This window comes from Pundamilia nyererei, unplaced genomic scaffold, assembly GCF_000239375.1.
Source record: "Pundamilia nyererei isolate P.nyererei 1_Seehausen unplaced genomic scaffold, PunNye1.0 scaffold00014, whole genome shotgun sequence".
Classification (NCBI taxonomy): Eukaryota; Metazoa; Chordata; class Actinopteri; order Cichliformes; family Cichlidae; genus Pundamilia; species Pundamilia nyererei.
The window spans coordinates 4,535,833-4,548,941 of NW_005187415.1; the positions used below are offsets into that span (position 1 = coordinate 4,535,833).

Sequence of the window (13,109 nt, forward strand, 5' to 3'; positions counted from 1 at the left end):
CTCCTGTGATCAAACTGAGCCTATTTTGCTTATTAGGTGAATATGTAAACCACTGCACTATGGACCTAGGTTTAGAATTTAAATGGATTTTGCTAGCTTAAAACAAACAGCATTAATAACTGCATTATTAACTGACAGCAGAAAACTTGGCATGGCCTCGTGGAGATTATGTGATACTGAACTGATATTTACTGTTTAATGACAAAATAAAACCACACATTTAAATCACTCTTCCATACAACAGTGCCCAGGATTCTGAAATCCACCTTTTAGAAGAGGCAAAGAGGTGTCGGGCTGAGTTGAAGAGGTTTCAGGTGGAGTTGGAGAGGATAGAGGAGAAGAGCACCTCTGAGGAACCAGGAAGTGAGGTCAATGAACTGAGGCAACAGCTCCTTCAGGCATGCAATGAACTAAAAGCAGCTGAGGAGAGAGAATATAAGGCACAACACCAGCTAAAGTGGTGAGTGTATATGTGTGTGTGAGTGTGTGTGTGTGTGTGTGTTCATTTACACACACTGTTACTACAATCAGCGAGGCTACACGTTCAATTTTCAATCAGGTATTGAATCAAACGCCAAATGAATCAAACAAAGACACAGGAAGTTACATATGCACACCTACGCAAAATAGTGACACACTAGTAGGAAGCAAGAGGGTAAAAGGAAAAACACAGAAATGAAACTGCAGTGGTGAAGAGAGAAGTGGACACACAAACTGACTGGAGGATGCACACAAACACAAGCGTGCTCACATACACACTGCACACACCCGCAGTAGCACACAGCCAGGTAACTGGGGACCAAACACTGAAGTGAGCTACATGAGGCAGCATCTTTTTATTGAATTTAGAAGGTGAAAGAGTAGAAGACACAAACACACTCAAATCAAATCGGTGCTGTGTTTGTGCAGCGCTTGGCCAACAGCGCACTTCCACACTAATAGAAATAAAAACATTGCTTTAGGACTGAACGTTATTGCATTTACATCATTTCTATTGCATTCCTCAGTGTTACCGCATGGTGAAAACTTGATGTACGCAATTACTGATACAAATACCAGCCTCAAGTGGATTTGTGTTCAATCCGGATGTAAGATGTTTACTCATCTGAGCTCTGTACACTGTTAGTGTTTTTTATTTATTTATTTTTTTACACCAGTCTGGTACTTTCTGTTCCTCGTCTCTTATCCTTTTCTTTCAGACCCATAAGTCTCTGTCCTTATCGCAACCAATTTTACTCTCACCCTGCTGGCTTCTCATGACAGGCTTTCCTCCTCACCACTCACTCAGTCCAGCTCGTGCAAAAGGTCAAACACACCCATAGAAATGGAAAATACCAGACTCGCTCGAGTATCTCCCCTTCCTCTGTACACAAACTCAACTTTTTTCAAGTGGAAAAGGGAGTTTAGAGGAACATTGCTAAGCAACATGATAACACTCTCTGGTGGTTCCCAAACATTATGAGCATTAATCCTTGAAAACAATGTTAAAAATAAATGCCAGGCAAAGACATTCAGCATGATTAAAGAGCAAGAAAGGGGCATCTGAGATGTATATGAAAATTAGCTTACTAAAAAAAATAATGAAAACCTTAAACTTACATTGAAGGATAAAAGTTGACTGATTAAAAAGTTTTCTGAAAAATCTAAAGAGTTTCTAAGTTTCAAAAAATAACTTTGTGTGGTGGAGACTGTTTATAACTGGTAGTCAGATTTATAGTAGCCTCCCAGGTCGGCTTTTGGCACTGAACCCCTCACAAATACTGGAAATTGTATTTAGAAAGAACTCAAATAAAATGCAGTCAGAGGTCAGAAGAAGATGAAAAGCTTGTTGTGATTTTGCTAAAAGATCTCATTTACTCAATCCCAACACTTATTTTTCCTGCACTGCAGTGACTCCAGATCGCCCTGGCAACCACTCACTGCACATAAACTCACCACTCCGCGGCAAAGATACGATCTGTAGGATACAGTGATTTTTAGTGCTGACACCCAGGCAGAAAGTTGTAGTCCGGACAGTAATTGAAATATTAAATGAAAACCAATTGCAGAGCATTCTCCCAGGATGCAGTCATAGGTATTATTACATTCTGACTGTGCATATTGTTTGTGACAGCGTTTGCTGGTGAACTCTGTTGCACTCCCACCATCTCGGTTTCTCCTGCCACCCTTCTTTTCATCGCCTCCAGACTAAGATATTCTCTCCCCCCATTCTTGCCTTTTCTCCTGCTTATTCCCCTTTCCCCTCACTTGTCCACATGGCTATCAGTCTGCATATGACAAGCAGATGCTCACCATGCAAATATGCCTTTTTAAATCACTGCGTCCTTCATCTGTAGCCAAACAGATACGCAGGAATTCAGCACATTTTTTCGGTCACATTTTGCAGCCTTCCTGCATTTTTCTCTATAGTTGTTTTTGTGTATAACTTAATATCCAATATATCAGCTTGTCAGGAAGATTAATATAATTTACTTTGTGAGCTGTACAGTATGTGCTTTTGTAAGGTTTTTCATTATGACAGAGCTGACTTGAAATTATTTCATACAAAACTTTAATCAACTGCTCAAAAAAAACATCTGCCGCAGGGAGATGAAAAATGCAAAGAAATATTTTATATACACAGTCAAACTTTGCTGGACACAATTTATCTGTTTCTATAGGATGAAGTGTTTAGCACTGTTGGTGTATTTGCCAGTATAGAATAAAGTGTTTTATATTAATATACTAATGCAACTTATTTGGCATGCTCTTTAATAATATGTTGATTCTGCTTCATTTGCTTTTTTGAAAACTGCACATTAGTCAAGTTTTAACAATATAAATGCAGGTTTGTGTCAGTGTGTTCCTCTTTTTGTTGAATTGAGAACTGAAAACGATTATTTATTCCTCTTGAAATTCCCGATAATTTTGTTTTCTTCTCCACATTCTCCTGTATTCTCGTGTGATCTACACTTTTCACCTCCCCTCACCGGCCTGCAGTCTCTGGGAAGAGAAGCAGTATCTGGAGAAAGAGAATGAAATTCAGATGAAACCTGCTGTAAGTTCATTATTGCACCATCCAGTTCTAGTTTCAGAGGTGTGGATTACTATTCCAACAATGGTCTTGAAAGAGGATAAATATGAGTTTTACTTTAAGCCTCTATGCAGGCATAATCCCTCCATATGAAGAGCGGGAACTGTCATTTCAAGCAGTATGAAGCTAAATCATTTTTATTCCAGTGTAGCAAAAAGGAGGGCAACAAGTGGAATGAGATTTAATCCTTGATAACAAATCGACCTAACAGGCCAAATTCTTATTAATAATTTCACCATAACGTAGCATTTCCAACCCTTGGATTTTATTTTAATGATAAACAATAACAAGCAACACTTTTGGTGAAGAACATTTTATCAGATGTTGCCAAACAACCCCGAGGGTTACTCTCAAGGAGCACTACATTTATAAATTTCATCAAACTTTCTACATTTTATTGCTGGTGCTGCTAATGTCAAAAGAGTCTGAGCTTTGCAAAATTTCCTGAATAAATTCAGCGGCAGTGCTAATAACATTTGCATGTGTTTATATGCTACCGTTTTAATTGCGGAGTGCAGCACCAGATCATTACAAATTAGCCTGAACTCAAAAAGTGTTTTTAATGAGTCAAAGAGGCTCATGGGTAGTATTTAACCAACCAAACAAGTTATTAAAAAATATAATAAAACTCTAAACTCAAAGATCATCAGGGCCAAAGAAGTAATCAGTTCCACTGCCGGTGGCGTGCTTGCTGTTCAGGTAATTTGTTTTCTTAAGTGCTTTCTGTCTAACACTCACACTCTGATGGATGCATTAGAGAGCAACTTGGGGTTACTATCTTGCCCAAGGGTATCTGGCTTGCCTGGCTCCCTGGAGCCAGGGATTGAACCGCCAACCTTCCAATTTACAGATGACCTGCTCTACCTCATTGGAACCAACTAGAAGAATTTAGCAATTTAAAGAATCCAAATTTAAGGCACGTCTCAACTTGCTTCACTATTTACAGTATATGCCACATACACTTGAAAAAATCTGAAACCTACTGTATTGTTATTTTTATATACACTAGATTGAGTCGGATGTTGAACCAGTATATTAGATTTAAAATAAAGTAAAGTAAAGTCAGAGTAATCTAGCACTTTTAAAAAATGTTGAATTTCAATTGGTTTGTTCTGAAAAGTTTAGATTTAAAAAATCTGGAAAAACTCTGGCTTCTTGATTTTGTCAGTCTGGGTCATTAACTTGAAATACTTAAAAACGCTCACTGTGTATAATAATCATTTTTATCCTTTCACCCATCCACCAGTTTGAAAAGTACGAAGTGTGAGCTTCAATTCGTTATAATGTACCTGATAATTCTGTATTATCAGTCTGTGGTTTACACGCTCTATGGGTCCTCTAGGAGCAGGAGGACAAGACAGAGGTCATGCAGGATCAATATGAGGATCTGAGGAGAGAGGTGGCACAAAGACAGCGAGAAATCAGGTATTATATGATGAAGTTTTAACATGCATTAACCACTATCTGTGTTCTGTGTGAGTTTGTGTTTTGTGTCTAACTGCAGATATTATCACTTTATTATCACGCCTTTAATGAAAATTGTTCCAGAGGTTAATGTACTTGTGTTTATACCTCACAGAAGTCTGATGGAAGATATAGAAACCCACGAAAAGCAGATATTGACAGAACAGAATGAGCTGGAAGATAAGAAGGCTCTCATAGAGCTCAAAGAGGTCTGTGCGAATGAGGGGGGAATAGCTTATAGGGTGCCATCAATAAAATAGCAAATCTGCCTTCTTACATGTGAACATCTCCATATGTATTACAAGGCTGAGAAGGCCGAGCTCATCAGAATACCTGACCAGATTTTAAAGGAGGCTGAAAGGAAACGCTCGACGAAGGAGTAAGTATATTAGTAAACTCCTCCTAATCTTTGCTGGGGAAGAGCAAGGAGAATATAGTTAGAAATTCCAGGAATGTCAATGAGACTGCTAGGGTGCTTCAGAGACACAGAAAAGAAAAGACAGCTGGAGCAACTTTCGAAAAGCCACTGCTCTAACCTGCCTCCACCCCTTCATCTGGAATTCGTACACAAACAAAATAAAAGTATCTGGATGAACCATTAAGATTCATAGTGGAAAGATTTTCTCTTTTTAATTGTTTATGCTCAGTGTAAATGTCTGTTTGGATATCAGTCCTTTTTTTTCCTACTGAAAACCATTTTTCAGTTTACATTTCTGCAGATTCTCTGGCTTTTGATCTACAGTACTACCAAATAAAGAACTGAAATGAGGGGTACTTTTTGTTGTACTACTCAAATTCTCAAAAATTTTCAGGCATCAGTCTTTTTATTGTAATTCAAGTGCAGCTGCGGGATGATTCACTTGCTGCGTCACTGCAGTTCCTTTTATGTTTCTTTTAAATTAATATTTGGCTTGCGAGTATTGCGGTGGAACTGTCTGTATAAGCTGTTTGAGCGCTGACTTGTAATTTCAAATTCACAAAGCTGAGGGGTACTGTGGGGTGTATGTAAAAGATGCATGCGCATGCTGTTATTTCATAAGATATGCACTAGAGCACACTTTTATCCTGTTCTCATACTTGCGTTCGTTCTTTATTTTTTACATTTCTTCCAATTCCTGAAACACGAATACCAGAGCTGCAATGAAGAAGATGAAAACACTAAATATGGAGATTTCAGAAATTGAGCAGCAAGTAAAAGCGGTGGATGAGCGAAACCATTCCCTCAGGATGAAGAAGGAGGACGTGATGCAAGAGCTGGAGGGTCTGAGGGTCCAAGTGGAGGCCAGTCAGAGGATTCAGAGGCAGCTGCTGAAAGAGCAGGATATCAAGAAGGAGGAGCTGAATGAATTTATGGGCAACAGGTACTTTTTTTTTTTTTCTTTCATTTAGTCTGAGCGACTTTGACTATTCTTAGGGAATCGAACATAGTGCTTTTCAGGCAGTGCTAACAACTCATATCCCTTTAATTGACACATTTCACCAATCGTAGGACTAGGAGCACACTGGCTTGTGCCCCCCCCGGCTGCGTTTCTTCATGAGATAGATAATGTATGTTCAGATAGGATATTTGTCATGCGTGTCACTGTGTTTTCCCATTACCAGAGGCATCTTGGAAATGAAACTGCAGAACATCATGTGTGACAGAAAGCATCTGTATGAGAGACGGTCTCTGCAGCTCAAGGAGAAAAACAGGTACAGAGTGATATCTCACCAGTAATCTTTTCCACATGGAAATTAGTCCTTACATACTGAGAACCTTGACGGTGACCCTTTTCTGAACACAGAAAGGTTAGGTTTGCATTTAGCATTTGCGTTAGCGTCTTCACGTGTTATTTTAGTAGTTTAAATCAGTCTTCTCTGCCACTGCTGGTGTCTATTTCATATATGTTCTAACATACAAGGTCTTGAATAATCAGGCCCCATCTTATCTTAAAGACCTCATAGTTCTGTATCACCCCAATAGAGCACTTAGCTCTTAGGTTACCGGCTTACTTAAGGTATTTAAAAGTAAGGTATTCAATTTAATTTATATAGTGCAAAATCCCAACAACAGTCACCTGGAGGTGCTTTATATTTTAAGGCAAAGATCCAACAATATTAGAGAACCTGCTCTTTTAATTAACCAGCTCCTAGTGTGGATTCAGGGGACAGACACCCTCTCTACTTAAGATTGTGCTTGAAACTTTCCTTTTGGTAAAGCTTATATAGGCCTGGGCTGCTGGAGGCTTCTTCTGGAGGTGTTTCTTCTTCACTCACCTTTTGTCACTAACTATGTGTTTATACACCTCTCTGCATTTAATCATGAGGTTATTATTAACCTCTGGCTGTCCTCCAGAGCATGTTTTTTGTTCTGTCTTCCTCCCCTAATCCACAAGCATTTGTGGCAAGTGGCAGCCCCTCTCTGAACCTGGTTCTGCCAGAGGTTTCTTCCTGTTGAAAGGGAGTGTTTCCTTCCCACTGTTACCAAGTGCTTGCTCATAGGGTGTCATCTGATTGTTGGGGCTTTTCTCTGTATTATTAAAGGGTCTTTGACTTACAATATAAAGCGGCTTGAGATGGTTTGTCAGTTAGTCATGACTAGGGAAACCTAGTCATGCTATAAATCATTTAATGATACACTGTAAAGATCCTTTAAGTATAAAAAACACATCATTTTGAACAGTGGCAGGTGTAGTTTTACAGTTTTTCAGCATCAGTGTGCAAATGTTTTAAAGTCTAACAGCTGTTTAACAAGAGGTAAGTCTTTAGCTGCATTTCAAACACAGTTCAAAACCATCATATTTGACAGCAAACCATATGCAGCGCTTTATAATTAGCTAAATGTGAAACAATAGATTTTAGTGTTGGAGAGTCGGTGTCATGATAATGAAATATTTAAAAGGGGCCTGTTTTTTATCCTCAGGCAGATGCAAGCCCTGAACAGGATGGAGCACGCATTGACCGCAGCCACGGAGCAGCTCGAACACACGCAGAATATCTACGAGAAGTTAAAGGCTCAGGTGATCTGTGAAATGTTGCTTTCACATGAAGACATATGGTGAAGCAGTTAAAGTGTCCAGTGTGATTGCTGTGGTTCCTTTGTACATGTAACACCTGTAATTGCGACTTAAAAGCTTCACAGTACTGTATAGATTCTCTTCATCTTCTCACTGGAGTTAACAACAGATTTGGAACATTTTCCAGGCTTTGACACAGGTGTTGTATTGTCACATAAATTGTTGATTTATATTAGACCAAGCTTCCCGTCATTTTTCTGATGTGCGCATTTTTTAACGAGAAAGTGGAAGGAAGAGGAACAAGCGGCTGATTGGAAATGCATCAGCACATCTCAAAAGGACATAATGGCATGAAAGGAAATCAATATGACACATCTGGGAATTTGCACATTGAGGAAACAAGGAAACAACGCTTCTGAACATTATGATTCACTCAGTTTGCTAATCAAGAATAGCTCACACGAACAGCCGCACGTAATGAAACTGAACCGTTTTTTAGGAGTCTGTGGTTTTACCACAGAAATTCATCACATTTCAATCGAACGCGATGTGATTGATGGGTTTAATATTTTCATACTGTTGTGCTCAAACTTTACCCAGCAAGAGGGCTAATAATGAATATTTATTGCTTTATGTATGCAGATGAAACTTAATTATGGTATTGCATTATCTTTTTTGAAGTACTTGAACTTACTGATGTAGTCTTCTTCTCCCTCCAAACTTTTATAAAATATGCGGCTGCGGAGATCAAACCGCAAAAACGAGACGCTGTTATAAGATCAAATAATCTAACACTGTTGTGTTTGATTTTTAGTAAGCCTTTTTGTGGGATTGAATATTCACTGGCCGGATTAGATATTGGGTGTAGGAGGATTAGGACTCAATCCTCATGGTGTTTTTTTTTCTTTACACTGTGGTCTGAAGAACATTGCATTTGAACCCAATTCAAAGGATACTTGCCAATTTATACTGAAAGAAAACTCTCATTTTCTGAATTTTCAGTTAGATGCTGTCCCCAAAACAGAAGCCAGCTTTCAGCAAAGGATGGAACTTCAGAAAGAGGTTGATGCTCTCAAAGTCAGCTTTGAAAAGCAGGTGGGCATGTAAGGGCCAACCATCGATCCGTTTTCTTCTGCTCATTGAATTCAGGGTCGCAGTTTGAGCTGGAGTAGGGCGAGAGGCTGCGTATACCCTGGATACGTCTCCAGCCTATCAAAAGATATGCTTTAAATACCACATAGACTTTATTAATCTGACACTGGTTAAATTCACATTATAGCAAGAATAAGTATGAGCAAGAAAAAGCAAATTGGAGATATCTTGATGCATTCTCAATGCGTTTTGTGGGAGAAAGGTTTCGTCACTCATCCAAGTGACTTCTTCAGTCTCAGCTGACTGCAAGTTTCCCCAAATCTTATAAACAGCACATTTGCATAATGACTGAAACCAGCCCACTGAAACGTTTCTCCCACAAAACGCTACGTCCAGATGAACAGAATCAACTTTTGGAGAATTGGAGATATATTAGAAAAAGGAAAAAGTAGAACAATAAATAATAAATAGTGTTTAAATACAGAAAAAACAGACAAAAAAACTACACGAGTAATTTCTGCTATTCACAAATGGTTGCTACAGTATGAACAATCAAAGAAATTTTCATATTTACTCTGGGAGTGATAATATTAATTATAATATGCTATAATATTAGTTAGTTTTAATAAACATCTCAGGCTTTTTCCACTTTCTGGGTCTTGCACTTTTACTATTAAAGTTCTCACTAAGTCGTTTTTCATGTCTTTGTATCTTAATTTCAAGAAATGAGGGACAAAATGAGATTTCTGTTTACATATTTTGTTCATGACACACAATAAGAGAAAATTGATTCCAGCGATCGCCCCGGGGATCCATAATATCATTCGGTTTTTAATGTTTTTAAGGTGTTTTTAAACTGTGAACGGCTCCTAAATTGTTCCCAAACAGCTATTGGCGGCTGAAGAGGAAAGCGAGAGAAAGCAGCAGTATCGGGTCATTCAGGAGCTGCTCAGTGACTCAAACCGCCTCAGAGAGGAGGTCCATAACCTGAGATGTTTAACGCAAATCAAAGCAGAGGAGAGAGGCCAGAAGCACCGTGAACTGCTCAGGGTCGAGGTGAAGTTTAAACCCACAGACACGCACACAGATTTATTTACATTTTATGTCATCATTAGTGCATTTTAGTGCATAATATAATCATTTATGCAGACACAGAGCAGTTCAGCTAGACTTGTGTGAGAATCAGTGGGTTTGTATTTTAGATACTTTGGGATGTTAGCATGACAGTCGAGAAACCAGCGAGCAAGAGCGCATCTGTCTTCTACATTAATAATATTGGGGATATTGGGATTGAGGAAAAAACATTTTATAAATTATTACGTTTGTTTTTTTTTTTTTTTTAAATTAATAAAAGATTCATCGACTCTTTCTTAATTAGTACATAAGAAAATCCTGGATCAACAGATACCAGCTCGAAAATAAATGAGAAATTCTTAAAAATAAAAATTGCAAAGAAAACAAAGACTGTTAGATCAGTCATTTGAATTTTTGTTTATCCTTCATTTACTTACAGTTTAAAAATGGAAGCTATTTTAAAGGCACAAGGGAAGTTTGATATCTGGCACAAACACACACACATGCATACACACAGCAGATGATGATGCTGTTCCTTGTTAAATCTTCCAACAGCAACTGAACGAGCGCATCCAGCACGAGCTCAAAGAAAAAGACCTGATCATCATGGACCATAACAAGCTCAACACTATGCTACAGCGCAGGTGCACCTGTTTTGTTTTTTTTAAAGATGTTATAGTGTTGTTAATTATGTTGTTAATTTCAGAAATAAACTGTATAACAACAGTTTATTAAAGAAATAAACTGTTGTTACTGTCTCTGTCTGGCTCTCTCTCTGAAATAAAATTTCATTACATTTTTATTTCCCGATGCAAAATCCTTGATGTGTGTACCTCATTTTGCTCTATCCATCCATCTTTTCATCCGTAATTGGATGAAGTAGCATGAATTTAAATATCAGAACTTTTGCAGTGACTGCCTGAAGTCTAGAATTCATGGACATCACCAGATGTGGTTTCCTCCCTCGAGCTACTATGCTAGGACTTTACTGCCGCCATCTTTAGTTGCTGCCTGTTTTCCTGGGCCTCTCTCTGTTTTATCTTCAGTAGCTGAAAAACAAGCTCTATTCGAGTTTTCTGTATGCTTTGAGTTCTTACCTATTTCTAGCTTTGTGTTTCTCCAAAAGGATCACAATGCTAGATAACATTACAACTCAGCAGAGGAAGACGCTGTTAATGTTCATGTCCTCTCACATATTCACGAGCCACAAGGGTTTTGGATAAATTTGACATTTTAAGTGCCATTTACTTCCATTTAACTAAAGCAAATATCCATCTCCAAAAGCACAAAACTCACACCAAGTATGTAGATTTTGGTTTTCAGTGAAATATTCCTTTAATATAACCATTTTTCACGACTGATAATTGATTCCATGTTATATGTTTGGCTCCTCTGAGCTGCAAAATATCTGCAGCCACAATTAATTCAGACATCTGTGCATGTTGTCTTGGTAGAAAACCATTTCTTTCTAATTGGTCATACTTCAGTGTTCAGACACAGACTAATGCATAAAGCACCACCCAGTATAAAAGCAGATTTTTAAACAATGCATTCATTAAGGTCAAAGCAGCAGAGTTCAGTTTGAAGTGGTTGCACTTGACATGGAATCAGACAGTGTATCTCCTCTCTGTTCTCACATTTAGCCGTCGTTCGTCACAGCACACACGTCTTAGATGCATTTTAAACCCCGTGAGACTTTGGTTCTTTCATAATTTTGTGATCCACTGATCACTTGTAATGAATATGAGTCACTGATATTAAGATTACTCTGTTAGGAATATAGCATCTGTTGATGACAAAATTTCTGTCCATAGTTTATTTAGCAAGCGCATATAGACCTAAAAGTCTAAGAAGTATAAATACAAAGCATTAGTGTAACATGTAAAGAAGTTGTTCTGGATTGGGAGTTTGTGTTGTAGATAAATAATGTGTTCATTACTAATCTGTGTTTTGTTACCTCGTCAGAATATTACAGTACTCTAAGCTGTCCGATATGGTTATGGAAGAGAAGAAAAAGTATGTCAAGCTGAAACAGATGGCCTCACAGACGATCACAGAATTGACGGAGCAGATTAAGGTCCTGGAAAATGAATCGGAAATCCAGCGAACCATTGCCATCAACAAGGACAGGTGTGTTTAGGATATGTGGTCATAACCAAATACTATAATAGCAGTTAAAATGTCAAGCTGTGTGCAACGAGTTATGTTTTATTGAGTTTCTGTGTGTAATTATTATCTTTTTCCCTTTATATACGTCTATTTCAGAGGACTCTCAAAGGCTCGTATGAAGATCTCTAATACTTCGAAAACAAGGGACAAGCTACGCAATGACATTTCCAAGGTTCACAGACACACACACACACCCTTTGCAGTATGGCAGTATCACAATTTAGACAGTTTAAACAAACATTAAATGAGCTGCAAGACATCCAAAGTTGTGTACAGACACAAATAAGACAGGGGTGAACTCATTGGTAGCATTTTATAGTAAAACGTGTGGGTTTCTTTTGTTTATCACTGTTGTTAGAATGATCTTACCTGAAGTGCTTTATTACTGTGCCATATATTAATCTCATATTAATCAAACTGCCATATAATCATATAGTGTAGTGTTAAGTGGACACAGCCCTGAATAATAAAGGCATTAGAATAGGTGTCCTTCAGTCGTAGACTCTCACCCATGTTTGCCTGTAGAGCAGTAGATAGTAGTGGAAACTTGTAGTGGAAACTTACTGAAATGCTGTTGTTTAGACTAGAAAAGGTTCCTGGTAATAAAACTGTCAGGTGCCCGTCACCATTTTGAGATCCACGGTAACATGTCTTGCAGGACGCATCTCCCTTCTAGAAGTATTGTGAAAGTGAAATAAAGTGTTAAATGGTCTAGGGAGCAGTGTTTTGTCTTCCATCGGCTGCCTCTGAGGAATCAAAAAAACTCTGTGAAGGGTTACGGACAGTACCTTGCTCAGGGGTAGGTCAGGGTAGCCGTTCAGTGGATTCGAACCCCAACCTTCCGATCATGGGGCGACCACTCTACCTACTGACCTATCCCTGCCCACAAATTATGAAAAACGTGAAAAGATTCCTGACTTTGATTACCCAAATGACATTTTTAGAAGGTTCCTCTCCTGGATGTTATACTTGTACCATCTTTGCTGTTGAAGAATTCTCCCACAGATTTAGATTCAGGATTCTTTCAGTGCTAGGCAAGGCAAGGCAAGTTTATTTATATAGCACAATTCAACAACAAGGTGATTCAAAGTGCTTTACAGAGACATTAGAAACAAAAACAAATAAAAAGCATGATTTAAAATCGATTAAAACAATCTAACTAACTAACTAATTAACAAACAAACAAAACAGTATATAAAATCAAAACAGATAAAATCAGAAATAGATAAAATCAGTAGTTA

At 38.2% G+C, this 13,109-nt stretch overlaps 1 protein-coding gene across 4 annotated transcripts in view; it reads left to right on the plus strand.

The window, feature by feature from the left end:
* Window positions 1-13,109, plus strand: part of ccdc146 (coiled-coil domain containing 146) — a 56,321-nt gene that overhangs the window by 19,519 nt on the left and 23,693 nt on the right. For 3 of the 4 annotated variants that reach the window (XM_005725245.1, XM_005725246.1, XM_005725247.1), the window contains 13 exons: window positions 245-460; window positions 2,980-3,037; window positions 4,416-4,498; window positions 4,653-4,746; window positions 4,843-4,916; window positions 5,671-5,898; window positions 6,140-6,229; window positions 7,440-7,536; window positions 8,536-8,628; window positions 9,514-9,681; window positions 10,255-10,343; window positions 11,665-11,829; window positions 11,965-12,040. In XM_005725245.1, coding sequence (XP_005725302.1) covers window positions 245-460; window positions 2,980-3,037; window positions 4,416-4,498; window positions 4,653-4,746; window positions 4,843-4,916; window positions 5,671-5,898; window positions 6,140-6,229; window positions 7,440-7,536; window positions 8,536-8,628; window positions 9,514-9,681; window positions 10,255-10,343; window positions 11,665-11,829; window positions 11,965-12,040 — 1,531 coding nt within the window. The remainder of the gene's footprint in view (window positions 1-244; window positions 461-2,979; window positions 3,038-4,415; window positions 4,499-4,652; window positions 4,747-4,842; window positions 4,917-5,670; window positions 5,899-6,139; window positions 6,230-7,439; window positions 7,537-8,535; window positions 8,629-9,513; window positions 9,682-10,254; window positions 10,344-11,664; window positions 11,830-11,964; window positions 12,041-13,109) is intronic. The other variant, XM_005725248.1, reaches the window with a different exon arrangement.